General features: G+C 46.2%; 1 protein-coding gene across 1 annotated transcript; it reads left to right on the top strand.

Moving 5' to 3' along the window:
- The first annotated feature begins 137 nt into the window (after window positions 1-137).
- Window positions 138-25,795, top strand: LOC144119859 (techylectin-5A-like). Its single transcript, XM_077652381.1, has 6 exons — window positions 138-144; window positions 14,873-14,941; window positions 15,213-15,355; window positions 19,573-19,699; window positions 21,958-22,119; window positions 25,593-25,795. Exons 1-6 carry the CDS (start codon window positions 138-140, stop codon window positions 25,793-25,795), a joined length of 711 nt encoding a protein of 236 aa, XP_077508507.1.
- Window positions 25,796-26,364: the final 569 nt, after the last annotated feature.

The following is a 26,364-nucleotide window of genomic DNA, read 5'->3' as shown; positions in this document are numbered from 1 at the left end:
CCGTTTACTTGCAATCGCAAGGCAATTCTTAGCGTAATTCTTAGCGTAATTCTTAGGCAATTCTTAGCGATAAAAGCAGGCGACCCGCCAGCCACTTATGTCACTTGAGCTCGTCACGTCATCAGTATCTGTTCACCATGACAAGTGAGTTTAATTACTGATTGGTCGCGAGAAATTTCCTAGGAACAGGAACCCGTGTCTTGTAAGCCCCAGCGGCGGCTGTGTATGAAACAGAAACCTGCGCACTGCGTGGCCTCTGCACCACTTCCAAGAGTGGTATGAGGGCTCCCCGCGTTTTAGGAATGTATTGCAGAGAATGTCCAATTTACCGCATATAATCATGTAGGCAGAGTCTAGACAACAATGAAGTAGTACTTGCGTAGGAGGGATATGTGGGAGGGATTTATAATGCTAAAGCATTGTACTCTTAGGTTTAGGTTGAGCGTCATGTGATGGTGAAAGACAGAACGATGCCCGTTCCTTCCAAGTGATGCGCAAAGAGGACCCCAGGCGTCTGAAGGAAACGATTAAAAATATTGTGTCATACCCTTAAGGGAGAGGGTGTCTCCTCAAGTTTTTTATTTTGGTCGTGTATCCCCGTCACTCTTTGTATGCAAGTTCTTCCACAATTACGAGCCAACACCTTGATGTGCGAAGTTAAATTATCACGCCTTGTAACGTGTGGACGGGGGAGGCTATTATCGTGTACGCCAGCATAAGCATCTTTAAAGTCAGTGCCGTATTCCCAGGGTCCCGGCGACAAGCGACTGCTCTGCACTTCTGTCTGAGTCATGTAATTCTGGCCAGCCTCAAGCAGGCGGAGTCGACCTGCTGAAGAAAAAGGGCAGCTAACGCGATAAGCTGTTTTCTTCTGTAAGAACCTTTTTTGGTAGCCCTTTAAAAAAAGTACTGACATCCCCATATCTTACTAATAAGAGGGAAGTTTCAACGACCGAAAGAGGCCAAGTCTCTGTGTCCGAAAGTGCGCTTCATAATGAAACGGGTTCTTCTCATAGTTGTTTGCGATTAGAGTATAGCTGACATACTCTGCTTGATTTATTACACTGTCTCTCTATCACTCACCTCAATGTGCCACGCAATGCGCAGGTGGGGCGCGCTGACCAACACCAACGGCATGAAATTCACGACCTTCGACCGAGAAAATGACAAGTTCAGTAAAAACTGCGCTTTTGTATAGCGCGGAGCCTGGTGGGCCAAAAACTGTCACTATGCCAACTTTAACGGCCTGAACCTGAACGGCCCGCACGCTAGCTACTCACATGGCATCGATTGGTCAGTCTGAGGATGGCCCGATCATGACGTCAACTACTACTATTCCTTTCCCAGCGTGCAGATGATGATGCGACCGGCTATGGCGCATGCAGACAAGCTCAGTCAATCTGGGTAGGGACCTCAGCGATGTCGGTATGCTGAAAGTGCCCGCTTCGTACCAACCTCTCTTGGAGTGGGGTTAGTATGATAAAGCAATGAATAAATCTTTTCCACGGTTAACTTCAACAGTACTCTGATTACCTGTGACGTCATTAGTACTTATAATAAAAAATCTTGTCATTTAGTCTGAGCAGCCAACATATGCTACGAGAAAATTGGAATAGGTAGTTTTAGTCGTAGAGCATTAAGAAATAAACGTTGTGTGCCAAAACCTACTAATAGATATTGAGAACTGTTTAGTACTGAAGAAATTGCCTTGCTAAGTGACTCAGGGGACGAACTGCAAAGCATGATCAAGGGCCATAAAAGACAGGCAAACAGAACGGTGGGTTTAAAGAAAAGAAATATTAGAGAAACTGAGGTAACGTTAAACTTCATCGGAAAAGAACATCAGTTTACGACAGAGCGAAGCGTTGGTTACAGTAAGGGATTACATCCACTTAGGGCAGGTAGTAACCCGAGTTCCGAACCTCGAGAGTGGTACGGAAATAACTGCTAGCACGCGTATGGGGTGAAGTACGAGTATATTTTGCAGGCACTGTCCGATAAGGGCCTTTCAACCTGCATGTCAATACAAGAACTGGCAACGCAGTCAACAGCCATCTCAAACACCATCTCGTAGTCCTTCAGAAAGTCACCCAGTATTCAAGTCCAGGGCCGACCAGAGGCTCGTTTCGATCAACAATGCGAGGATGCAGCATGACAGTAACGTGCTTTGAGGAATTTTTTTGCTGTGGCTCTGTCGACTAACTGGTTCAGCAGCTTCCTGTCCAGTCAGAATAAACTGGTGTTTGCTGCGCACAGATAAGACGCAAGCATGTATCCAAAGAATGCACAATGACGGTGCGAGAACTTCAAAAACATCAGTCAGAACCAGAATCCAACGAAAACATCTTAATGAATGAAGTGTGCATCTTGGAGAAACAAGATCAGAAGGACGACTGCTTGGATGGCGAGTGAGTGCGTAACAACATCACGGGACATATTATAGCACGTTGCTGTCATGTTGTGGTGCAATCACTTCTTATGCGTGCTCATATACATGAGAGATGGGTCATTTGAAGGCGATGAATCACAGCGGAATAGGAGCCTTGCCTTTCAAAGCCTTGTTTTCTCCGATCTCGTCCCAAAGACCAGGGAACAGTGTTAGAGGAGGCGAGGTGTTAAATTGTGTTGTTTTAACGCGATAACGCTAAAGCGGCCCATATGCAGATAATTCGGTGTATTCTGCGTCGGATTTGTCAACTGAAAATTCGGAACTGGCCACCATGGCAGGTCGCAGTTAAATTAATGATTGGTAGCGAGGGGTTGCTCGGAAAGAGCAGCCTCCGCCTCATAATCCCCACCGGTGGCTGTGTGAGAAACAATCAGCTGTTGGGCAGTGGTGCATCTCCTAACCACTGCTCGACTGCGCCAGGAATGGCATGAAGACTACCGGCGATCAGTGATGTACAGTAGAGAATGAGTGATTTCGCATATATGACTGTTTAGGCAGAACCCTTGGGAAAGATAAGGAGTTCTTGCGCGGGAGGGATCTCTAATGATATGGCATTGCACTCTAAAGGGTCGCTTTCACTTCATGTGACAGCGAACAAAAGAAAAGTATGTTCGGGTCTGCGGTGCGATGTGCAAAGAGGATCCCTGACGGCTGAAGGAACCCATTACGCTACAGTGTCATACCCTTGAGGCGGAGGTTAAGTGTCCCGTCAAGTTTTTTTTTTGGGGTCTTCCTTGAGGGTGGTGAGTCTAGGTAAGCTCCGCGCACTTTCTAAAGGAGGTCTCTTGTCGCTTGCTACCTTTTTCACTTCTACGTGCTCAGATTGGCCGAGCCTGGGAAGTTCTATGTCGAAGGGGTGATGCAAGGCGGGCTAGACTCCGTTAATGGAGAGCAGCGTTCCTTGCTTCAACTTCAGTCGTTAGGCTGGGCCGGCCGCTTATTGTCGCACTGGTTCGAGACATGTGTTTACGCTTTTAAATACATGTATAAGCACCTTCAGTCTCCCTCGTTAGTTACTCTACGTAAATAGTTTTATAAAGTCATCAATATTCTCCGGCTTCCTCATCATCAAAGCCGGCGCACCAAGGATCCAATCGCCTCCACCGAACCGACTTCCCTCCAGAATTCACACTCATTCTAGGTAGTTGAAGCTCTGAAGCCCGTTGCCCGGAGCCTGGAGCAGTTTTTCCAACACCTTGTCGTGGCAAATACCTCCAGCGACTGTACTCGATTATTTCAAGCGACCCATAAATGTGCTAGGATTTTTTACTGCGACCGCCGCCTTCAAGAAAGAACCGCAAAAGTGTTATTTTTGTTGTTCAAGAAGGCGCCATACTAATAGGCTTAGGCGCCATCCATGCTCTCAAGGTGTCCATCATAAGGTCTATATGCAATTCCTGCAAACAGTGATGCAGCCATAGTCAACACCGCTATCTTCAGTCTTGCAACAAGCTTTTGCATCATCATTTTTGAGACAAGTGGGTCTGACAGTACGGTGTAAATACAGCATCAGAGCTCCAGAAGACTCTCAACCCGTTTCAATGAAACTGAGTCACCAACCACTGGCTGTTCGAATAAAGGTGTCCGTAGAAGTTTAGTGCCAACAGCAAAGAACAAACTCTAGACGCCCAACAGTATGGTGCAATCCGCACACGGACAGAAGGCGTGCGATCGTAGAGTCCGTTTCCAAACAGAAAGCTCCATTAGCATTCGAGAGCCTACCGCATCGCATAACGGCGAAAAAATTTTCTTTTGGCCCGAAAAAAGTGGATGTTTTTAGCGTAGCTAAACCGAGCAGACGTGCTAAAGCGCATGTTTAGACTGGTTGACTCATGGGCTCGCTTTGCTGGGTCGTCGGCACATCTGGCGACGATATTAGACTCATGTTAAGCTCTGATGGAGGTTAAGCTAATCTGATCTGTTCGCACCGCGGATAGAACCTTACAAAGACGGCGATGTGCACTGCGCTGCACGATAATGTTTACCAGTTTAACACGAGGCGTCGTCAGCTGCGGCGATAGGACAGCGCCCTCATGCAGTGGCCAGCTAAGCTGATCTGTTCGCGCCGCCGCGGGTTCGAAACATTGTCGCGGCAATATTTATTTTATTTCTGCATGAGCTGTTGCTATGCTAGGTTTTGCGAAGGTCACATTCAATGTCAAGCTTCACCGTGTCTTGAGTGCGTTCTTCTCTGTGTGGTTCTTTTTTTCGCGCTGCAGTTATGTGTAAACTTCGCACCAACTCGGCGAACCTGTCATACTTGGTGAAGTAGTGCTTTTGTATTTTTTATTTATGTAGAAATACTGTCAACCCTCAGTTGAGGGTCATTACAGAGAGGGACGTTACACATAACGTTCATACAATAAAAAGCCAGATACAAAAAGAAATATGCACATGCACTACTTTCGTACTTTCGCACTGAAGCCTCTCAGTCGTGAACGTCCTGCGCAGTATGGGAGAAAATGAAGCACGTCCATGTGGCCCAACGCTTCTTACGTCCTTTCGTGAATGAGTTACCAGAACTTTATCTTGACGAAGCAAGTTCATCACCTGAAGCGCTGAGCCATTCGGGGTTATAGGACTCTGTTTGCTGTTTCTGCGTCCCGAAAGTTTAGTGGATGCTATCACTTATTTCCCCGACTAGATACAGCAGCATCTGCGGCAATTCGGCTTCCCTTTGCAGTTTAGTAGCGAGTCACAACTGGGAGAGCTTTCGTCGTCCTCGATCAGTGATGAGCAGTGCTTGTATGGAGATGAGTCAGTTATTGCAAACGCAGCGTACATCCCGTTCATATTTCGCAAGTGGTCTCTTGCTAGGCAGGAAGCACCTGTGCACAACAGATGCACCCACTGCCAAGAACACTGCTGAACAAATCAACATCTTCTATGGACTTGACTTTTGCGCGAGAGAGACACAAAGCTCAGCAGATGCCACATGACGACATGGCCACACAAGCCGACCAGTGCCGATCAAGCTCCGCAGTGCAACATGCCATGGCGGTTACGTTAGTGAGAGCCCCTACTTCGAGTAGTGTAAGAGAGGTCGACTGACTTACGAAGCGCAGCTCTGGAAGTTATGAAAAAGACCATGTAGAACTTGCCTCTGCCCGTACACTCCCATCCTTCCTAATTCCCCAACAGTGGCCGAGAAGGATCCGTCCCTTCCAAAACCTTTATTCATTCATTTACTCGAATGGCTCATTTTTGCCGCAGTATATTTCAAAAGTCGCGACAACAAGTTTCTACCGCTGTACAAGGAATGCTTGCGGCCACAATGGGCCGTCATTTAAAACGGCGTGAAAGACGTTTGTTACATCCCTTTTCAAGGCTTCTCAATGGCTGCGCAAGCATCTCGTTGTTAAGAACAGTGAACGCTGCGAAATCTCGCAGATATTAAACCGGATGGGCCTTCAAGCAAGTGCTAACGATAGAATGTGGAAAATTGCAACACGAGGATCTTGCTAAATAGAGATCTACAGACAGAACTAAATGACAGCTGAACGGCTACTAACCTGCATTTTGTGCTTAAAATTAAAAAGGCGCCGCAAGGACGTGAAGACGAGGGCCGTTTCTATGTTACACGGCGTCTGCTTTACGCGTTCATCAAGGGGGTGCTGTTACGCGGAGCTTACAGGTTGCCTGGCAAAGGAATGAAGGATATAGCGATTTTGCAGCATAATAGTTCCCAGGCGATCTAACAACACTTGTTATAGATGAGCTTACGTATGAACACCTGGCGCTTACTATATCTCTCTTTTGATAGCAAGGAGATATTCGCTGTATGCTTTTACGAACACAGCGTCGATGTGCAAAACACAATGCAGACACGTGTCAGCTAAAGTAGTGCAAAGCCCGAGTAAAGAAACCAGGGGGCTTTGTTGTTGTTTCGCTCTGCAGCTCAGGTGCAATTGATGAATCAGCTTTTTAACCGTGCCGAAAAAGAAAAGCTGTATCTGCGAGCTTGAGGGCATATGTTATCGTGCCTTTCTTCGCGGCCAAGTCGTTTGAGTGTTGATCTCGAAAATTTGCGTATTTGTAAATATTATACCGCGGACATGAGCTACACTTAGACTATGTATAGATGTAGAACACAGCGAAAAATGGTTGTGACTGGGAAGTTCAGAAGCACTGGAACCTACAAAAATCAGACGTAATATCTGCAATAATGAGAAAGAATTGAACTATTGTTTTGCACTCTATAGTTGTGTGGTCTGTCCTCTTTATAATTCCCATTTCAGCGCTGTTCTTCATCCGATGTTCAGGAAAAAATGGTCTGCAGACTAACGACACGCTGTTCAGTGGGAAACTTGGCTTGAGCGCTGGGTCACGAGCTACTACTCTTACTCAGGCAGGTAAGCGCATTAGTGCAAAGGCGTTAACGTCGGCTCTCAAAAGTCCTTCTTGATTCTCTGATTTTCTCTGATTTCACGAATAACATCATTTTGCGGTGCTTTGATTTCGTCGTAATAAATTCTGACAGAGGAAGCTGCGATCCCGATGCCAAAGCTGCGGATCACCTTTGCACCTTTTATTTAGAACTACTTCTTCCGCTTATGATTCCATTCCCTTCATATTAGTAACCGTGTTCAATTTCCTCAAATTTGTTACGCTTGAGATGAAGCATGTTCGTAAGATCGAAGGCTGGCTTTCATTCTGAGATACATTCTGTCTCACTCTCGGTCATCGTGGTCATCAGCGATGCACCACCACCGCTATCACATTTGCAGTCGAGAAGCTTTACCTAGCTTTCAGGTTTAGGCCAACATTCCATGGCGGAGGCTTGCGGAAAATTCAATGGCAGAAGATTGCCAGGTCATGGAGCGCTTCCCTTTTATCGCTGCCTGTATAAAAAGAGGTAGACACTGAGAAAATAGTTCTGCGAAGTGATAACAAGATAGACCTTGGGAATCAGTATGCTTTTAAGGCTGAGAAATCTCAGTTCAAAGCACCCATAGAAACCATGTGCTCATTACCATTGACAGCCTTCGGTTATCTCGCCTTCGCATTACATGCCCGGCCCGTGCCGAATTCCTAATTTCTAATCGAATACTATTAACTCGATTTTGTTCTCTGACCCACTATGCTCTTTTCCTGTAAGTTATTAATCGTTCACCTAAATTTCTTTTCCGTATCTCGCTGCGTTGTACTCAAATGGACTTTCACCTTTTGATAACCTTCATAATCCCGCTTCAAAACTGAGTAGTATTTCAGATAAAGCTGTTATGTATTATTGTTTTGTTGTCTACTGGTAAGCTGGCATTCATGGTCTGCGGATACCTGCGAAATGTATTTGACCCTATTCTTATTCTTCTAGTTATTTCACCCTCGTCGTCTGTATCGGTGGTCACTGACTGCTTTAAGAATATGCATTCCCTTACCACTCCCGACGCTTTGCTGCATGTCGCAAACTGCTGTTCCCTTTCGAGACGGTTGAAAAGTGCTTTTGCTTTCTGGACATTAATTTTCTGACCGATCAATCCACTGTAAATATCTGATACTTCTATGCTGTGCAGTTTGTCCCCCTCCCCCCAGTTACTTAGCAAGGCCATGTCATAAGCAAATCGCAGATCACTAAGCCGTTCTCTCAACATTTGTCTCGAACTTTTCCTAGTGCAGGCCTTCCAGTACCCCTGACTGATGCAACACACGAAGCAGTAGAACTTGTCCAGTAGTTAGGTCTCTGTTTGAGGCTTCTTTTGTGTCCCTCGATGCTAATTGTTGTTTTTGAAGTACTTGTCTTATGGACGGCGCCTGGAGCGGTGTTTAGAGAAATTCTTAGAAAAAAAAAATGCCTACACGCTTTTTGCGACGCGAGTGATTGTCTGTGAACAGATGTGAGCGGTAGGATTTCTGGTGCAAAGCACAATGTGAACCGTGCCGTGTTCTTTGCATTTTGCGCGAAAGTTGCCTCGTTCAGGTGGGGCGTTCTTGCTTCGTAGGCCATGCTTTGTGCGCCAGGAAACGCGACGCTGTGGAGTCGTGTCGTATTCAAATTTCTTTCTCCTAATGACAGGTAGGCTTAATGGTTTGAATCGCACTTAGCTTATTGAGGGCTGGTGACTTATCCGCTTTTTTAGACGTATTTTGGTGTAAAAAAGGCAAAAAAAAAGCAAGAATGGAAGTTCCGACAATGCTCAAAAGGCCATAAATCATGACACGAGGAGGCCAGGTGCAGATTTCCTGCTGGGAAATTGATAAAAGTAGCCGAACCCGAAGTAAAAATAGCCAAAGATAGCTTGTCAGGTATTTATGACTTTATGTTTATCACGAACATGAAATGAAAAACAAAAAGGGTCCAAGGATTCACCCTTAATCACTTGGAATATGAACTTATAGATAGGGTGTAACTGATTGTCATGTTTTTGCACGAGCTGGGAAGGCACGCCGATATCATTATAATGCCTTTTTTTCAAACGCACCCCGCATTTTATTCTTTGAATTGGCACAGGGAGGTCAAGCTAGATTTTTGTAGGGAAAGCTACATTACGGTAGCATCTCGAGCCTTCAGCGTGGCGGCGCCGCCACGCTGTCACGTGGTGTGCAGCAGCTACCGGCGGCGCGGCGCTTTGGCTGTTCACGTGGTTCGTCACGTGGTTGGTCACGTGGCCAGCCACGTGGTGCGGAGCAGCTGCACCGGCGAAACCGTGCTGCCACAGCTGTGCGCATGCACCATGTCAAGTGCGACGAAGATGAAGAAGGAACACCCAGTGAAACAGAGCGGCGAAAGACTGACTTTGCAATTCAACTGAGCAAGTTCCACTCGGCCAGCTGCAGCTGTCGCGTTACTCCAGATTTAACCAGTGGTAAACCACCGCCAATTTTTGTCAGAGTTCTTTTTAAAATTATTTTTGTTAGCGGCGACAGTTTCCGCGCGATTGCCTTGAAGTGCGCCAACTGTCGTGGCCTTCACGACTGTTCCTTGAAGAACTGCCCTCGCCTAAAGGCTGAGTGGGCGGTTATGAAAATATATTCAGGGCATTGGACCCCGGACTGCGCCTCCGTCTTCCATGTGACATAGCGCGTCGCGATGCAACATTGCTGTGCCGTCTATGGCTCGGCGTCGCCTTCGGAAATCAATATGCTTTCCGGATTAGGATGGCCGACAGACGTTTTTGTAAAAGCTGTGTCTGCGAAGAGACGATCCATGATCTCCTGTGTGAGTGCCCTGTCTTTTTGACCGAAAGACGTAAGCTGCGCTGTGCTCTGGACCAGCTTGACCCTCGCCCTTTCACAGAGGACAAGATCCTGGGTCCGTTGCCGCAACAGTCGACTGGCATCAAGGCTTACAAGACACTGACTTGTTTTTTATGAACGACTGCCTTGATTGACAGATTGTGACTCTGTTTCCCGTTCCTTCTTTCTTTCCTTTTTAATCCCCTCATTCCCTTCCCCAGTGCACGGTAGCCAACCGGAAGCCTTTCTGGTTAACATCCCTGCCTTTCCCCCTCTTATTATTTATCTATCTATTTTGCTTAGGATGTGTAAACTATAGTAATTGTTAGCCTGGAGTCACCTCCAAGCGTTTTCCTGTCCTCTGGGGAGCTTTCTGTGAATTATGGGTAGGGCTGTCTTCCATCCTCGATATTTTTTCTAGATACCCCTAAACTTCGGAGCCAATTGTCCGGGGTCTATTGCACGTTCGCTGTCGTAGTCGGTGGCAGATGAGGCCGGTCAGGTTGCTCTAATTCAGACTGATCTTGCGGAGGTCTTTTGATAAGTTGCGTGATGAGTTTTTGTTCGCTGTTTTGGAACGTGAAAACATTGGGGATGTATTGCCTAACGGCACTATACTATGCTACAAACAGTTCCATACAAGGTTGATCGTAAGTCTTGAACTTACCAAACCAATTCCATTAATCTCGTCGGTCAGCAGGGCTGCCACTTATCACCTCTGTTATTTGCTTAATACCTCGAACTGCTGTGCCTCACTATCATCAGATCCCAAGCCATTAAAAGGTTTCTGCTTGATCAGTCGGAAATTGGCATTCTAGCCTATGCTGATGACGTTGCCCTTTTCCGTCCAGATAAAAAAAAGTGTGCTTGAAGCTTTGCAGTTAGCAGCGCAGTTCTCTGACTCCTCTGGCGCGGCTCTAAACTTGGAAACATGTAAAGAAGTCTTTTTGGATTACATGGGGTATGAAAGCTAACCGTTTTGGTGGCATTAGCTGGGGCTCTAATTCCCATAGTATCTTGGGGTTCCAATTCATCAGATCCGAAATAATGGGTCTAACTGGGAGTCATGAATTCTCTCTGTGAGGTGCCAAACGCAGGCGTGGATGGGTCGAGAGCTCTGGATTTTTGCTCGGGCACAAGTCTGCAACGTCTTCTTGGTTGCAAAGCTCGTCTACGCATTGCAAGTGATCTACTGTGCGAGGAAGAAGGTACAAGCGCTGCACAGACTGTTCGCGACCGCCGTTTGGCGCGGTCAATGGGAGCCTATGCGTCGAGACAATTTGTTTCTTTCTGTCGAGTCTGGAGAAGTTGGCCTTGTTCACTTGTTTGTTCACCAGCTTGTTTCCCGGCTATCTTCTTTAAAGCTGCAAGCCACCCATTTATGCTAGCGGGGCTTAGAAGGCGATTGAGTTGTTGCCTGTCTTATCTGCTTGCTTCGACTGGTAATGGTCGAGAGGGTTCTTTGTGAAGTTTTTTGAAGCAGATGGCTGATACCTTTGATTTCCGGACGGTTTGCTTCTCGTTGCAGCATTTATTTGACCTCTCAAGGAGGCAGATGACAAAAAGTACTAATAGAATCTCTATTCCCTGTGCCCATGTATGGGCAGCCTTACCTTGGTTTGATGGATTCGAATGTATTGGAGCGAGTTCAGGAATGTATATTCAACTTGCTGCAGAATCCTTCTTTTTGAAACTCCACACTTCGAGTCTGGCTTCGCGCCAAGAGGACTTTTGTGCCATGGTCGATTAACTGTAGCCTGTGCGGCCAACTATGCAGAGACAATCGATCATTGCTTTGTGTGGTGCCATGATGCAGTGTTTTTCTGGGATATCCTACAGCGAACATTCAGAAAGGACATTAAAATCTCTCTTTATAGCATGAGGTCCTTGCCTGCCCTGAGAGCATCCGGGATGGCATGCGATCTGTTAATGCTGATTGGACTTTTTAGCCTGTGGAAGAGCAGCATGATGGATCGACACGCAAAAACACCTCGTTCATCTAAGTCTCTGCTCAGTTAACATTGTGCCTTGGTGCGGGGGGTTTATCCTGCGCAGGACCTGCCACCTGAATGGTTGCCGGTTCTTGACGCATGTGTATGTCTCCCGCAATTTTAATGTGATGGTGGAGTGCAGTGTACGATGACATGACAATGTGTGTCTGCATCATGGAATAGAATGCGTGACGTAAAGCATTTGGTAGCTTAAGGGGTCTGATTTACATGCAATAAAAAAAAAACTGTGGCGATAGCATAGTGCTCTCGTACAGTGGCCAACAAAGCTGCTCCGTTCGCGCCGCCGCAGGTTCAAGTCCCAGTCGTGGCAATATTTATTTATTTATTTATTCAATGTCAAGATCAAGGCTTCAGCGATGAATCGCCTTTTGCAGCTTTGGTTATGAAGTACAGCTTTGGATTCAAAATATCCAGACAACACCACCAAAGTTTTGGTTGTTAGGTGCTCCATAGAGTAGCTGATCTTCGCAAAGCAGCCACCAACGACTATCCTGGCTAGTTACGTAGCTGCGCTAGATGAAAACGCTTGGAGGCGAGTGAATTTCGGTTACGCTAAGGCATGTAACAGCTGCGTCTTACAGGTATTCACCTATGACAAGGAACGTGGAGGCTAAGCAAAAAACATTCAGTTTAAAATCGAGGACAACGCAGCGAGCCGCGAAAAAAAAAACGGTAGGGGTAACGTTAAGGGATAGCAAGAGAGAAGAGTAGGTCAGGAAACAAACGCGGGATAGAAAAAAATGGGCTTGGGCAGTGCATGTAACGCGAAGACATGATAACCATCTGCTCTTAGTGTTAAAGGACTGAATATCAAGAGAAGGCAGGCGTAGCGGAGGACGAGAGAAAGTATGCTGAACGGATGAGATTAGGAAGTTTGCAGGGATAGGTGGCCACAGCTGCAACAGGGCAGGCTTAATTCGAGAGACATGGAAGATGATTTTGTGCTGCAGTGGACGCACTTAGGTTGATGACGGAGGATGTCGGGTCAGTTTGCCCCAAGATGTGCATGAACCATTAAAAGCGCCATAGGGAAAGCGTTCGGAATTACTTTGATTGCCTAGTGTTTCTGAGCATGCCCGAAATTGAAGACAACGCAGCGAGCCGCGAAAAAAAAGACGGTAGGGGTAACGTTAAGGGATAGCAAGAGAGAAGAGTAGGTCAGGAAACAAACGCGGGATAGAAAAAAATGGGCTTGGGCAGTGCATGTAACGCGAAGACATGATAACCATCGGCTCTTAGTGTTAAAGGACTGAATATCAAGAGAAGGCAGGCGTAGCGGAGGACGAGAGAAAGTGCTGAACGAATGAGATTAAGAAATTTTCAGGGACAATTGGCCACAGCTGCAACAAGGCAGGCTTAATTCGAGAGACATGGAAGAGGATTTTGTGCTGCAGTGGACGCACTCAAGTTGATGACGGAGGTATGTCGGGCTAGTTTGCCCCAAGATGTACATGAACCATGAGGAGCGCCATAGTGAAAGCGTTCGGAATTACTTTGATTGCCTAGTGTTCCTGAGCATGCCCGAACATCAAACACGACGCGAGCGTTTTTGCAGTTTTCCTCCGTGGTAATGCGATGCGATCGCTGCAGCCAAGATTAGATTCCACTACATTGGAATCTACATCTAAATTATAAGGGTACTGGCAACTGCGGCTGGTAAAGGTTGGTTACGTGAATCACTCAGCATGTACGTGCACATGTAATGATAAGGCCGAGAATCTGTTTTCGTGATGTGAAGAGATTTCCTTTTTACTTTTGCTTGGTTGTGCGGCGAAGGACATTGGTCAACGTGTGTGGGCAACGCCGATCCAAACATGCGAAGTGCCAAATACACGCTGTTGATATAGTCTAAATCAATTGAAGAATTTATGCACTTCATCTACGCATGCTTCTGTGCACTGAATTCTGTACGGCTTGGTTTGCGCAGTTAATAGAGATTGAAAATATAAGGACACTCTTAATCTGCGCATTAAGAGAATGATGCCATGGCGTTAATGGGCTAAAGCCCATATATGCGCAATTTGGTTGGTTTCGTTTGGTTTGGTTTATGGGGGTTTAACGTCCCAAAGCGACTCAGGCTATGAGAGACGCCGTAGTGAAGGGCTCCGGGAATTTCGACCACCTGGCGTTCTTTAACGTGCACTGCCATCGCACAGTACACGGGCCTCTAGAATTTCGCCTCCATCGAAATTCGACCGCCACGGCCGGGCAATTTGTCATTAAGTAAGTTATATTCATAGATCCACGCTTTGTTTTCGTAGATGTCCTTTCCGCTAAAAGCGAGGAAAAAATGCTATTTCTAGGGGTAAAAAAATAAGCCTACGTAAATATGTTTTAAAAGACGCTATAAATCTCATTAATTCAGCAATATTATGCACTCAGTTCACTTAGAAACGTAAGAAAGAAGCTCAGTGGCAGAATGACAAGTGCTGAATTCAAGCCAAACAAACAATTCACAGCTTGGTTTAGCACAGTGTCAGGAGGAGGTCCGAATTTGAAAAATCCAAAATTTTGTATACAACGCCAGGAAACGCTAAACGCACACCTACGTTAGGTTTTGTCTAGTTCATCTGATGAAACTTGGCAACTTTGCCTTTTGGTCACTCTGTTTCCGAAATTCAGCATACAAATTATGAGCTGATGTGTGAAATTACATTATGGGTTTACTCATATGCGTGTTCATTGAGGTTTTCTTGGCGATGGTACCACGGTAAGGCAGAGCACTAGGCTGGTTTCAGCCTACAGTTCAGGGCGAAGTAGATATCCATTTTCAATCAACTTGCGATAATCAAATCGGCTAAAATGAACAATTGTTTATATTGCCTTCACAGCAGCAACTTTTCTTTCCTTCGAGATAATGTGATAACGTAATGTTGAATTTATAATTGCTCCGGTAGTTTCGACGCCATTTTATTTCTACCAAAAGTAAAAATTGCTTCATAATATGTATTGTATGCATAGTGTGCTGATTTACTTTGTTCATCATTCATGCGTCATAATATGCATTGAATACACGATGTGCTAAAAAAACTGTTCTTTGTTCATGTTCAGGAGCACTGGATAACAAAAAGGTGTTCTAGATGCCGTTATATTTTTTGCTTTTACAGCTCTAGTCGCGGCCATCTAGGAACTGCCCTTCGACGGAAAAAGCTTTGAGCCCTACGCCTTGACCCAAAATGACCTCGAGTTTCAGCATCGATTTCAGCGTGCTCCTAGTCTGTGTGATATTGTGCGGCAGACACGCTGTCTATTGCGAATGCTGAGAACCGCTTACAAGAACTGGCGAAAGAGCTGGCCAATATTAACAGTAAGTTTTCGCGTCTTAATAGTAATGTTCATGCTACAGTACGAGTGGTACACAAAATACGCTTAACAGCGTTAAATTTTCGGTTAGTCAGTAAGATCGTTCCCCCTGTACAAAAGAAAAACAAAACAAAACCCTAAATTGTCTGGTGATAAAAAGCTATTATAACATTTAGCGTTTCCGTATGCTTTTTGCAGGCGTAAAAGTAGGCGGGTTTAAGATTTGGCGGCGTCTCTTGTTATTGCTTTTATATACAACACGATCACTTTCCCAGAGGCCGTCCGTCCGCGGCACTGCACCGACCTACTGAATGGAGGGCAAAGGACCAGCGGCCTCTACAACATCTTTCCGGTCCTTAAGGATCCCATGGGGACTGCTGTGTACTGCGACATGCAGATGGATGGTGGAGGTTGGACGGTAGGTGAAGCCCGGCGGGGATCTGACACCTGGTTCAGGTGGTAGTTTGGTTAACGTTGTTTAAGGCGTATTATAAAGTGGACATGGGTGCGATTAAGTGAGCCTGCATTGCTTAAATCCTGTTTTTTAAAGGATTTCTGATGACTTCCTTTGTTGTGCTGAGAAGAAATATCAGCATTTGTAGGGTCTTAAGTACTGCGTAAAATGCGAAATAGTATGATGGCCCGTGGAAAATCTATTCTTTCGGAATAACTGTTGTGTGGTGCCAGAACATCTGCAGTGCATTTTAAGACATTAAAGTGTGTTTATGCGGACTTATTGCCACCGTTGTAGTGAATGCAAAACCAAGAAATGAACAGATGCAAAGAATACGGGTTAAACACATCCCGAAAAATACAAATGCATGTGAGAAAGGTCCAACGATATGTATGGCTACGAAAACCTGTCGCCGTTATCCAGTGAGTAATATACAGGGTGTTTCACCTAAGTCTTACAACAATTTAAAAAAAATAGCTTTTTGAAGTAAGGGTTGAAAACCTAACGCAAAAACGACAAGGACGCACACAGCTCTATAGCGCTGCGTGCGTCTGTGTTTCAAAGTCCTTGTCGTTCTTGCGCTACGTTTTGTACCTTTGAAATGAACCAACAAGCCCAAGCGTCCACCCTTTTTTAGTTACAAAACTTTTTCAGCATAGAATTTTCAGCGGTGCAGTACGTAAGAACACAGCTAAGGCGTGGCAACAAGCAGGTTGCTTAACTAATATTGAATAGTGCTTCTGACTATTATTGTTATGCTCCTTGATTATTCAGAGGCGCGTAGGCCGCACTATGTAACATCCATATCAGTTTTTAGAACGTCGAGAATGTGTCACTGGAGCAGTTGCTTTGCCTGGAAGCTTCTCGAAAGCGGGCGATGAGAAAAAATGTAACCAGATACATCCGCTAGTATACCCTGAGGGCACATGTTGTCTTCAGACTCGTCCTTTTGCAGCGACAAGCACGCGCGGCTTTCGCGCTCCAAGAGTGTGCAGTATTGGCGAAACGAGGCTCTCGCTTTCTCCTGATACAAATATATTACACACGACGTAAAAGTGATTTTGTAGAGGAGTGTCGCAGAAATAACTACACATTTCGCAGAAAATGTGGGCATTCGTGACAATACGAAAATTTTCGGGACGCGCAGTGTAAAGCTGCGACAATTCAAGACAAAAATTAAGCACATATAGCTTGCTAGGTCCCCGATGGTACCTAGAATTACTATCGGTATATTTCCAAGCTCACTTATCGTAGGCATCCCATGAAAGAAAGAGAAGCAATAAAAAAAGGCAGAATTAAGGAACAAGAAATGGATTAGAAGCAAGAGAAGGAAGAAAAAACGCTGGGGAAATCAGGTTAGAACCGGTTCTTGGCTTCGGCTACACCAAAGTACAACAATGCGATTCTATAATGCTATCGCATACCACTCCTAAGATGCGGTAAAATCCGCAAGATTTTTTATTCGGGGTCTAGAAATACTAGTTGATCTGACTCGCAAGTAAATTACCATATGCCTCTTAATCAGATTCCGTGCAGATTGTTGTCACAAGACGTTCATGATGTTGCTTCTGTTGGCCTCAAGATTTTGCAGAGTCGCCACCTTGCAACGCAGAGGCGAACTCTCCTTAGTGTGGATGCCTGCTTGCGTCGTCTGCTAGCCAGCATTGTTTACGTGCGAGCGTGAAGCATCTATTCTTGGCGACTATTATTTGTTTCGCAGATTAAATGCTCTCATCCTTACTTGTCTTCTTGTTATGAAAGAAATGTGAACACGCAATCACCCAGCGCGGAATTATGGCAATAGCGGTCCACAGCAAGTATGCTAACATGTTCGAGAGATCCTGTGTCGATTACCAGCGCTTCAGGCTCTTGACACGCGGCGTCTCAAAAACAGCGATGACAACATTGGGTGCCTTGTCACAGAAAAACGAACAGGTCACTGCGGCCCTCACAACTGAATGCAGCCGCCCAGCGATTGTTATTCCTACCAGTTATGTTGGGGATCCTAAAGGTACTTTCTCACGAGTCGGCTTCAAGTGTGCTGCCAAGCAGAATGCAGTTTGAACAGACCATTTTGTGCTCTTTATATGCACGGTGAAGTCTAGTATTTTCTTCTTGCTATGTTGATTGGTATTGAAAGGTAGCATTGTGTGCAGTATCAGCTGCAACACACGAGCTCTGGCAGCACGCGAGTTCTTTAAGCAATGCCAGGCAAGCGCTACTAGAAATTTGTGGACTTAGCGGCTGATGGAAAGAAGAATGTACGCACAATGTTTCTACAATTTGGGTGCTCTCGATAAGGACTCAAAATTTTAGTGGAACCCACTCCACTCGGCTGAAACACTCTTCACAATTTACACGTGTACAGTCGACTTCTATATGCGGCGAAACATACTGAACAATGCCTTTTATGATCTTACGTTCATTGGATAGCTCGGAATAGTTCGTCGTCAAGCCAGAGTTGACGTCAGTTCATTCTCTGTGACATATATACCGGGCAGTAACCTGCCAGCGATGCATTTAATACGTTTAGCTCTCGAGACGAAAGAGAAACCAAGCCGTGTCTCTTTTTGAGGCAGGCCAGTGCGGAAAGTGCCTGCGTAACTGCACACTTCTGCACATGTTGGTGTGTTTTAATCTTAGAAGACGAAAGCACACCGAGAAATATATAATCCCGCAGTCCGTCGTGCTTTTGTGTATGGTCACGCATGTTGTAGAAGGAAGGCATAGGAGCGTTGCCTTTCAAAAACAGAGGAGTAGGGAATCGCATGCGTTGCGTGTAGCTGGAAAAACTACATTAAAAAAACTAGACGGGACACTTAAGCTGCGCCCTAAGGGTACTGCGCGATAGCGTTAATTAGTTCATGCCCATATGTACGGAATTGGTCATTCTCTACTTTGCATTCATAGATCTCCGAGAGTGTTCTTACCAGACCTGGCACAGGTGCTGTCATCGGTGGTGCTTGTGAGACCCAGGTTGCTCTTCCTGGGCAACCTTTTGGGACCAATCATTAACTGCCACCCGCCACGGTTATCAATTTGCTGGCAATCCCGTGGACAGGTTGTGATGGCGCCACAAGGTCACGTGATCGGTTGCTCCGGCCGCTCCGGCTGCGATGCTTCGAACGTTCGACAACGCCGTCGCAGGACAATTTTTTCCGACATTAGAGTACCAAGGCTGCCTCCTTAAAATGGCACTTTTCTTCTCATTGCAGTACCGTGTTGCCACAGGAATGCTTCACGAGGCGAAAGCATCATCATCATCATCATCATCAGCCTGACTACACCCACTACAGGGCAAAGGCCTCTACCATGTCTCTCCAATTAATCCTGTCCTTTGCCAGTTGCGGCCACCGTATGCCCGCAAACTTCTTAATCTCATCCGTCCACTTAACTTTCTGCCGCCCCCTCTGCGCTTGTCTACTCTTGCCTTCACTTGCTCTTAAGGACCAGCGGTTATTTTGCCTTCGCCTTACATGCCCTGCCCAAGCCAGTTCTTCCTCTTGATTTCGACTAGGATGTCATTAACACGCATTTGTTCCCTCACCAATCCCGCCGCCCGCTTCCGCTTGCCATAGCTCGCCTCCTTGTCCTTAACCTAAGCTGAACCCTTTTTGTTAGCGTCCACCTTTAGCCGAGGCGAAATAAAGTGGCCGGAAGCGGCACGAAATTTGCCTGTCTGACCCCGTATACGCCACTTCCGCGCAGACAGGCAGTTTCGAGCGTACCGGTGGGAAAGCAAACGGAAAACAAAACTGCCATTTCGTAATTGTGGCGCAAAATATTATCAGAATTGTGAGCGTAGTACAAAGGAAACGCATTCAAAACCACATGATCTTCATAAAACAGTTATTATGTCAGTGCATGCAAGTAACCTGTTTTCATACGATCCGCAGTTCTTTCAGTGAACATTTGAAGTGAATTGCTGCATTTTAGGCGGTATAGCATCCATTGCAGATGACACGTTTTGTTCGAAAAAAAAACCTTTCGTAAACTTGGAGGCTAATACCCGCCGCGTACGTTTTAACGAGGGCAACTCGCTGCCGATCCAGATTAGCGGAGCAATGTTTCTGGCACCTTTAGGTCGATCTCACGGTGCATAGAAGTGGCAGTTATTTCGTGAGGTCAGGTGCACCACGAGTTTGCGTTCAACAAATGTGTACCGCTGCTCTGTGACGCAGGTAATCCAGAAGAGGGGCCAGTATGGCAACAATGCCTTTTACTTCTACCGGAATTGGACCGAGTACGCCAAGGGCTTCGGGGATCCTGCCAAAGAATACTGGATAGCTACGGAATTGTTTGAGCCTGGTTTACGCTTTACCATGAAAGAGCGCGTCGACGGGTAGCCCATACCTGGAAGTAGCCAAAGGCGAAAAAAACTCCACTTGCACTCCTTCTCCCTGTCCAGAGCATTGCCAAAAGGCTATTAATCACAAAGTTGTTAGCGTGTAGTAATTTCGAAAGGGGAGGCGAGAGAGGTGAGTGATTGCTCGGTGCCGTTTTATTGAAATCACTTCTTGTGTGGCGTACGCACGTGAGATGAACCACTCGAACGCTCCTTTGGAGCCCTAACCGCAAGGCAGTTTGCGCCGGGTGCCGTAGCGGCGTCGGCGTCTAGGGGCATCATCACTTGGCGCCGGTAGGAGTGACCAAGCCAATAAGCGCGCAGTAACTGCCGTCTCTTGAGGTAGGTGTGATGAAATGGTGGAAGTTCAGAGGATCAACCTTTGCCCGGAGCTAAATGACCATATTCCACTGGCGTCACGAACGTACCGCAGGGGCAAAACAGCCAGGTTGGGTGGGAAAAAAACGCGGCGCCTCGGCCTGCACAGGAGGGGCCGTGTATGTCCGTGTATGTTATTGGTTTTAACCTTCCAGGCATTTTTGTGACCGACGCAGATATCTGCAGTGGACACATCTCTACGTCTTCGTACATGGTGTCTCTTCAAGTGCCGGATTTTCTCCTCTAGTGAAGCTCTAGGCGCGAAGATGATGCGACGCCAGAGAAGCTCTGTTGCGTGGCCTTAACAGATCCGCGAGTTCTGCTGATAATTGATTGGTCAAACTCTAGCTTGCACGACGCTTCATTGTCACTGCATTGTTGGGCATGAGTGAAGATGCCCTTTGGCAGGTCCCTTTGTAACAATTCCTTTCACAATTTATTCTTTTGCGGATTCGCGATTGCTCATCCGTGTGTTTCATACATAACTCAATGACGGTTCGCTTACTAGCCTTGAAACGTTATTCACAAGCTGCTCATTCCAAGCTTTAAAAGAAAGAAATTGAATGGAGGAAAAAGATATAGAAATACACAACTCCGAGGAGCGCAATTTGGAAAAATTATTCCCCGCTAGTTCTTTTTGTGCCCCCTACTCAGGAGTCAGATTAATGTCAGTCAGCTTAATGTCGGACGGACCGAACAATTAGCCCGAAAAAAAGCTATTTCTTCTTTCACTCTCTCATTTATCCCTTCCCTACCTTAGAGCGCGGTTCAGGTGTCCAACGATATATGAGACAGATACTGCGCCATTTCCTTTCCCCCAAAACTAATTATTATTATTATAATGCCAACCTTGCTATATTAAAATATGCAATTTGATTGCCTTGCCGAGAATATCTGTGATTCATTTGTGCAACAAGCTAATAAGCCAACCCCAACAGAGTGGCTTGATTCAAAAACAATTCATTCATTATTGGCACTGTTTGGTGAGACACGAACGCATGGGAATGCTGGAAAGTGGCATGAGTGAAAATTAGAATCCGTATTTGCTCTAATTGACGAGTGCTCCAGCAAGCCCACACCAATAACATTAAAGAAACCAACGGCTCGCAAGGGCAGCAGAACACTCAGCACACACGTCGTGAAGACATGGTGCATGCTTATAATTCCAACACATCTTCTAAATGTCTTCTGTGGCATTGCAAACTGCTGTTCCGCTGATCGCACGTGTGACTCGAGTTTCAACTCCCAATACCTGAGCGTGATCTGGTTTCCACTGCGAAGCGTTCGTGACACTGGGCACTCATGCGCGAAAGGCAATGGACATTATGAAAGAAGTTACTGCATGCATGAAACCATACATCACTGAGTTCACGAGCATTGCCTTTACATTCACACATTTGAAAGGCTTTATCGCTCTCCTATGCCCTTTATAAGAGCGCGGATAATACTGTCTTCCTCGCAGGATCGACGACATGCTTACGAGCATTCAAGCTATCCATGTTGGAGTTAAGTTGAATGTCTGCCTCGTCCTCTGAGTGTCGCCTGAACACGCAACCGTCTAACGCCGTTAAAACGTGAAAGGGCGGGAAAGATCAACTGATACGTTCAATGAATCCTCTACGGCCAGAAAAATGTTTTCAATAAATGAATCAGCACAGAAAAACTTTCTTTCGCAAGGAGGCTATCCCATCGACTAAAGCTGTTTCATTTGCTTCCCATGACGACGGAGACGACGTACTCGGAAATGAATTCATTGTGACTGTCGCCCTTTCAATTCTGTCCTTGTATTCGCTGTTTTGTGTGTCAGTGCGCCAAAATTAATCCCGCATTTTCATTTTTGCAGGCAACAGGGTGCTACATGCGCTGACGTCGCTTCCGGAAAGAATGGAGCTGAGGGTGGTTCTGAGGGGCAACGACACCATCATCGTTGACTACGAAAATATAAAGGTTGAAAATGAGGCCCGGCACTTTATGATGAAGCTGGGAAGGTTCCTGGGCCCACTTGGTACGTAATCCAACGCTGACGTCTTTTAGTTCGTAAATGAGAACTTATGTTTGGTTTAGTTATTAGGAAATAATTTTGGGCAACACGGCGCAGCATGTAGTCTATCAGAAATGCAACTGACCACACGTAAGGACAAGGGCGCAGACAGGATTAGTGCTCATAGGAGCTCAAGCTTTTTATTCTGCAGATACACGCGCCCCAGCATAGCTGAGCGGACCTGCACGCATTTCCTAACAGTTGAACAGACTAGAAAAATTAAAATGGCACACTCATCCATATTTCCCGGGTTCGAACCAGACCGCGGCGGCCACGTTTCGGTGGAGGCGAAACGCAAAGGCACCCGTGTGCTGTGCGAAGTTAGTACACGTAATGATCCCCAGGAGTGGAGTGAAAATTGGTTTTTGGTTTGGGCTCTGCGATGTCAGTGCACATTAAAGATCCACAGGCGGTCTAAATTATTCCGGAGCCCTCCACTACGTCACCTCTTCCTTCCTTTCTTCTTTCAGTCCCTCCTTTATCCCCTCCCTTAGGGCGCGGTTCAGGTGTCCAACGATATATGAGACAGATACTGCGCCATTTACTTTCCCCCCAAAACAAATAATTAGTAGCGAAAAGGGAAGGGATAGTGCGATTTGATGGTTACGGTGTCATACGCAAGGTGTTACCTGAGGCTACCTCGAGAATAGAAACGTCCATGTACGTAATGGTTGACAGCCGTCACTCATGTACGTTTTATATTGGCACAGACAGTGCTTGTTTTGCAAGCAAAGTCGACGCACATCACTTGCACCTGATTCAAAGATAGGGCCCTATGCCAACACACAAGTTCGCACACCCACATAAGGTCATGCAGTTTTGGGCGTGGCACTCAGAGTGTTCAGTAACTGCTAGAAGCAGTGCCTTTTGCTGGGAGTGATACAGTAGTCGGACCTGGTATCTGGGGGGAGGGGCGAGTGAACAGGGGGTGCGGGTGCACGCTATGGCTACGTCACGCCTGACATCTGTTCGTGCATCAACCCTTGTTCACCCATCGGTGCCATTCATAGGAGAGCGTCCAGGGTCACAACAGCGGGAAAAAGTGGTGGAAGGAGGGGGAACTCGAGACCTCGCGAATGTCATCATTGTGTTTGGATGGGTATTGAGACGAATCATCGTGGGGCGCTATTATGGCGTGGTGGGTGACGTCACCGGGTGCGTTACAACGAAAGCGATGCCACCTAAACGGGAAACGTGGGATTAATAGCTGCTGTCGGTGAACACACGCAGTGGGCGTGGCAGTCTTCAGCGCGGAGAGCTCGTGCTTACAGAGCCACCATGGCAGATGTAAGACGCTTCACCGCGATGAAATGACAGGTCGACTGCATTGCTTCGATCGCTTGCTTTTGAGGTGCGTATGATGAACTCGGTTCTCGTGGATGGAGATGGTGGGCCAGGCAATCTATATGGACATGACCATCTCTGCTATCCGGATGCATTCGCGATTATGCGCAAACCTGAATGGACGTCACACGTCGTGAGCGCTGCGAGCCCAACCACATTTGCGCTCGTAACGGGTATAACCTGATCTTAATGGCCTATTGCTTACATTTTTACTGGGAAGGTGTTATGGCCACGTTCAGCGGGAATTCCGGCATTGTCGGTTATGTGGAGAGAACCATATGGCCCGCCTGCCACCTATTTCATGTGATCTGTTGTTGTAATAAAATCGTTTACAAGATGGCAAGGTGGTAGTTAAATTAATGATCGGTCGCGAGTGTTTGCTATAGAAGACAAAACTTCGTCTAATAAGGCCCACCTGTGGTTCTATTCCAAAAAGTTACCCGCACATCGCTGAACCGCTGCACTTTTCCCAGGAGTGCTGTAAGGGCTCCCCGCAATTTATTATTGCAGAGTATTTACAATTTAGCACATATAAGAATGTAGGAAGAACCTCGCTGACAACGAAGGAGTACTAGCCCGGGAGTTGTTTTAATGCTATCGCATTGCACTCTTCAGTTCAGGGTAGTCGTTATGTGATGACGAAAAAAAAACAGTTTCCGTGTCTGCCAAGTAATACGCAAAGGGGACCCCAGGCTACTGAAAAAACCCATTAAAGCTATCGTGTCATACCGTTAAGAGGAAGCTTTAGTGCCTCTTCAGTTTTTTAGTTCGTGTATACCCATCCCTGTCTTAATCACTCGCTGATGTGAAAGTTCCGCCACCATCACCAGCGAACTCCTCTAGTGGAGTATAGTTAAGCTGTCACATGTGTTGCGACGTAAAGAGGGGAGAGGGTATACCATCGCGGACACCTTCATATGCATATTTAAAGCCGCTGGTTTACTGCTGCAGGCTCGCTGCGACAGGTGACTATGTTGTATGTGAGTCTCAGTTATGTAACTGGCCAGCTTTCAAGGATGATGATGATATATTTTTATGGCGCAAGGGCATTTGTGGACAAAGGGTGCCATTGCACAAGGTATTTTCTTTTACTCAAGGTGGGGTCAAAGACCCATTTCCTAAGCATTTCACCCTGAATAAGCCGAGCACCGGACCAGGGAAATGCTTGGACCCATTGTATGACCGGTGGGCATGCGGCGGCACTGGGGACCGAACCTCGCACCTCCCGCATGCGAGGCGAATGCTCAAACCACAAGGCCGCCGCTGCGGTAGCTTTCAAGGAAGCGAAATCAACGTGCAGAGCAGAAAGGGCAGCTGACGTGATAAGCTTGAACAGTTATTTTCCTCTGTGAGAACTTGTTAACAAAGGCTTTTTGAAAGTTTGTCTATTTAGCATAAGGCATGAAATATGAACTCACCCCTTAGTTACTGAAGAAAAATTGTTCAAGTGTCCCAACCTCCGTAGCCTAACACATATAATCCAGATTACAGCAAAAAATAACGGTACTATTTAGCAGTAAACTATTACAGCAGTAGGCACTGAACACTAGTGAAAACATCAAGTAAACAAATGTTAATTTTAGACTAAAACACAAACCATAACACTAAAGAATATAGACAAGGATGAATTTAGTAGAAAAAAAAACTAATTGTTTTTGAAATGCATGAAGATTAGGTGAACTTGAACGGTATAATCAATATTATTGCATAAAAGAGTGACGGTATATTTTAGTGTTTTTCTACCATAATTAGTGTGTATAATAGAAAGCAAGAGCCTATATCGTGTAGTACACATGTTGGTGACCTCTTCTCACTTTTTTAGATCAAGGACAGTTTCAACGGCCGAAAAAGGCAAAGTCACTGACTCTAAAAGCACGCTGCAAATGAAACGGGTGCCTTTCTTTGCTGTTTGTGATAAGGTTAACTGATATACCCTGCTTGACTTCTTTCACCGTCGCTCAGACACTCAGACCCATGTTACGCGCCACACGCAGGTTGGGACTCAATGAACGACATCAACGACATGAAATTTACGACTTTCGACCGAGACAGTTAGAAGTGGAGTGGGAACTGCGCCTTCCATTGTCGCGGAGGATGGTGGTACAATAACTGTCACTATTCCAACTTGAACGGCCTGAACCTAAACGGCCCGCACGCCAGCATCGGGGATGGCATCCAGTGGGAGCTGCAAGGCTCGCCCGACATTAAGCGCCACTACCACTACTCCTTCCCCAGCGTTCAGATGATGGTGCGACCTGATATGGCGCATGAAGACAAGCTCAGTATATCTGGGTAGTGACCTCATTGATGTCGGAGTGCCGAGACCCTCCGCTGCCCATCCGCTTCTCCTGGAATGTGGTTCGCCTTATATAGCAATGCATAAATTCTTTCCTCAAATAACTGCGATGGTACTCTGTTGACGAATAACATCTCTACCAACGGAAAAAAAATATTATGTATACCAAAACAGGCAGTATATGTAACAAGGAAATTGAATTAAGTATTTTACAGGTGGGCCTTTGGCAAATGAACGTTGAATACAAAGAATACGTACAATAAATCCTACTAAGGAATTTTCCACTATTAATGACATTGATTTGCTAAGCAGTTCAGGCGATAAATTGCAAACCTTGATTGATAACCTGGACTGGCAAACAGAATGGTGGAGCAAAAAAAAATGATATGCGGAAAACTGAATTAAAGTTCAAAATTGTGAGCCCCGCCGCGGTGGCTCAGTGGTTAGGGCGCTCGACTACTGATCCGGAGTTCCCGCGTTCAAACCCGACCGCGGCGGCTGCGTTTTTATGGAGGAAAAACGCTAAGGCGCCCGTGTGCTGTGCGATGTCAGTGCACGTTAAAGATCCC

This window comes from Amblyomma americanum, chromosome 2 (assembly GCF_052857255.1).
Source record: "Amblyomma americanum isolate KBUSLIRL-KWMA chromosome 2, ASM5285725v1, whole genome shotgun sequence".
NCBI lineage: Eukaryota > Metazoa > Arthropoda > Arachnida > Ixodida > Ixodidae > Amblyomma > Amblyomma americanum.
The sequence above is the reverse complement of the archived record's forward strand: the minus strand, read 5'-3'. Positions and strand labels throughout refer to the sequence as shown.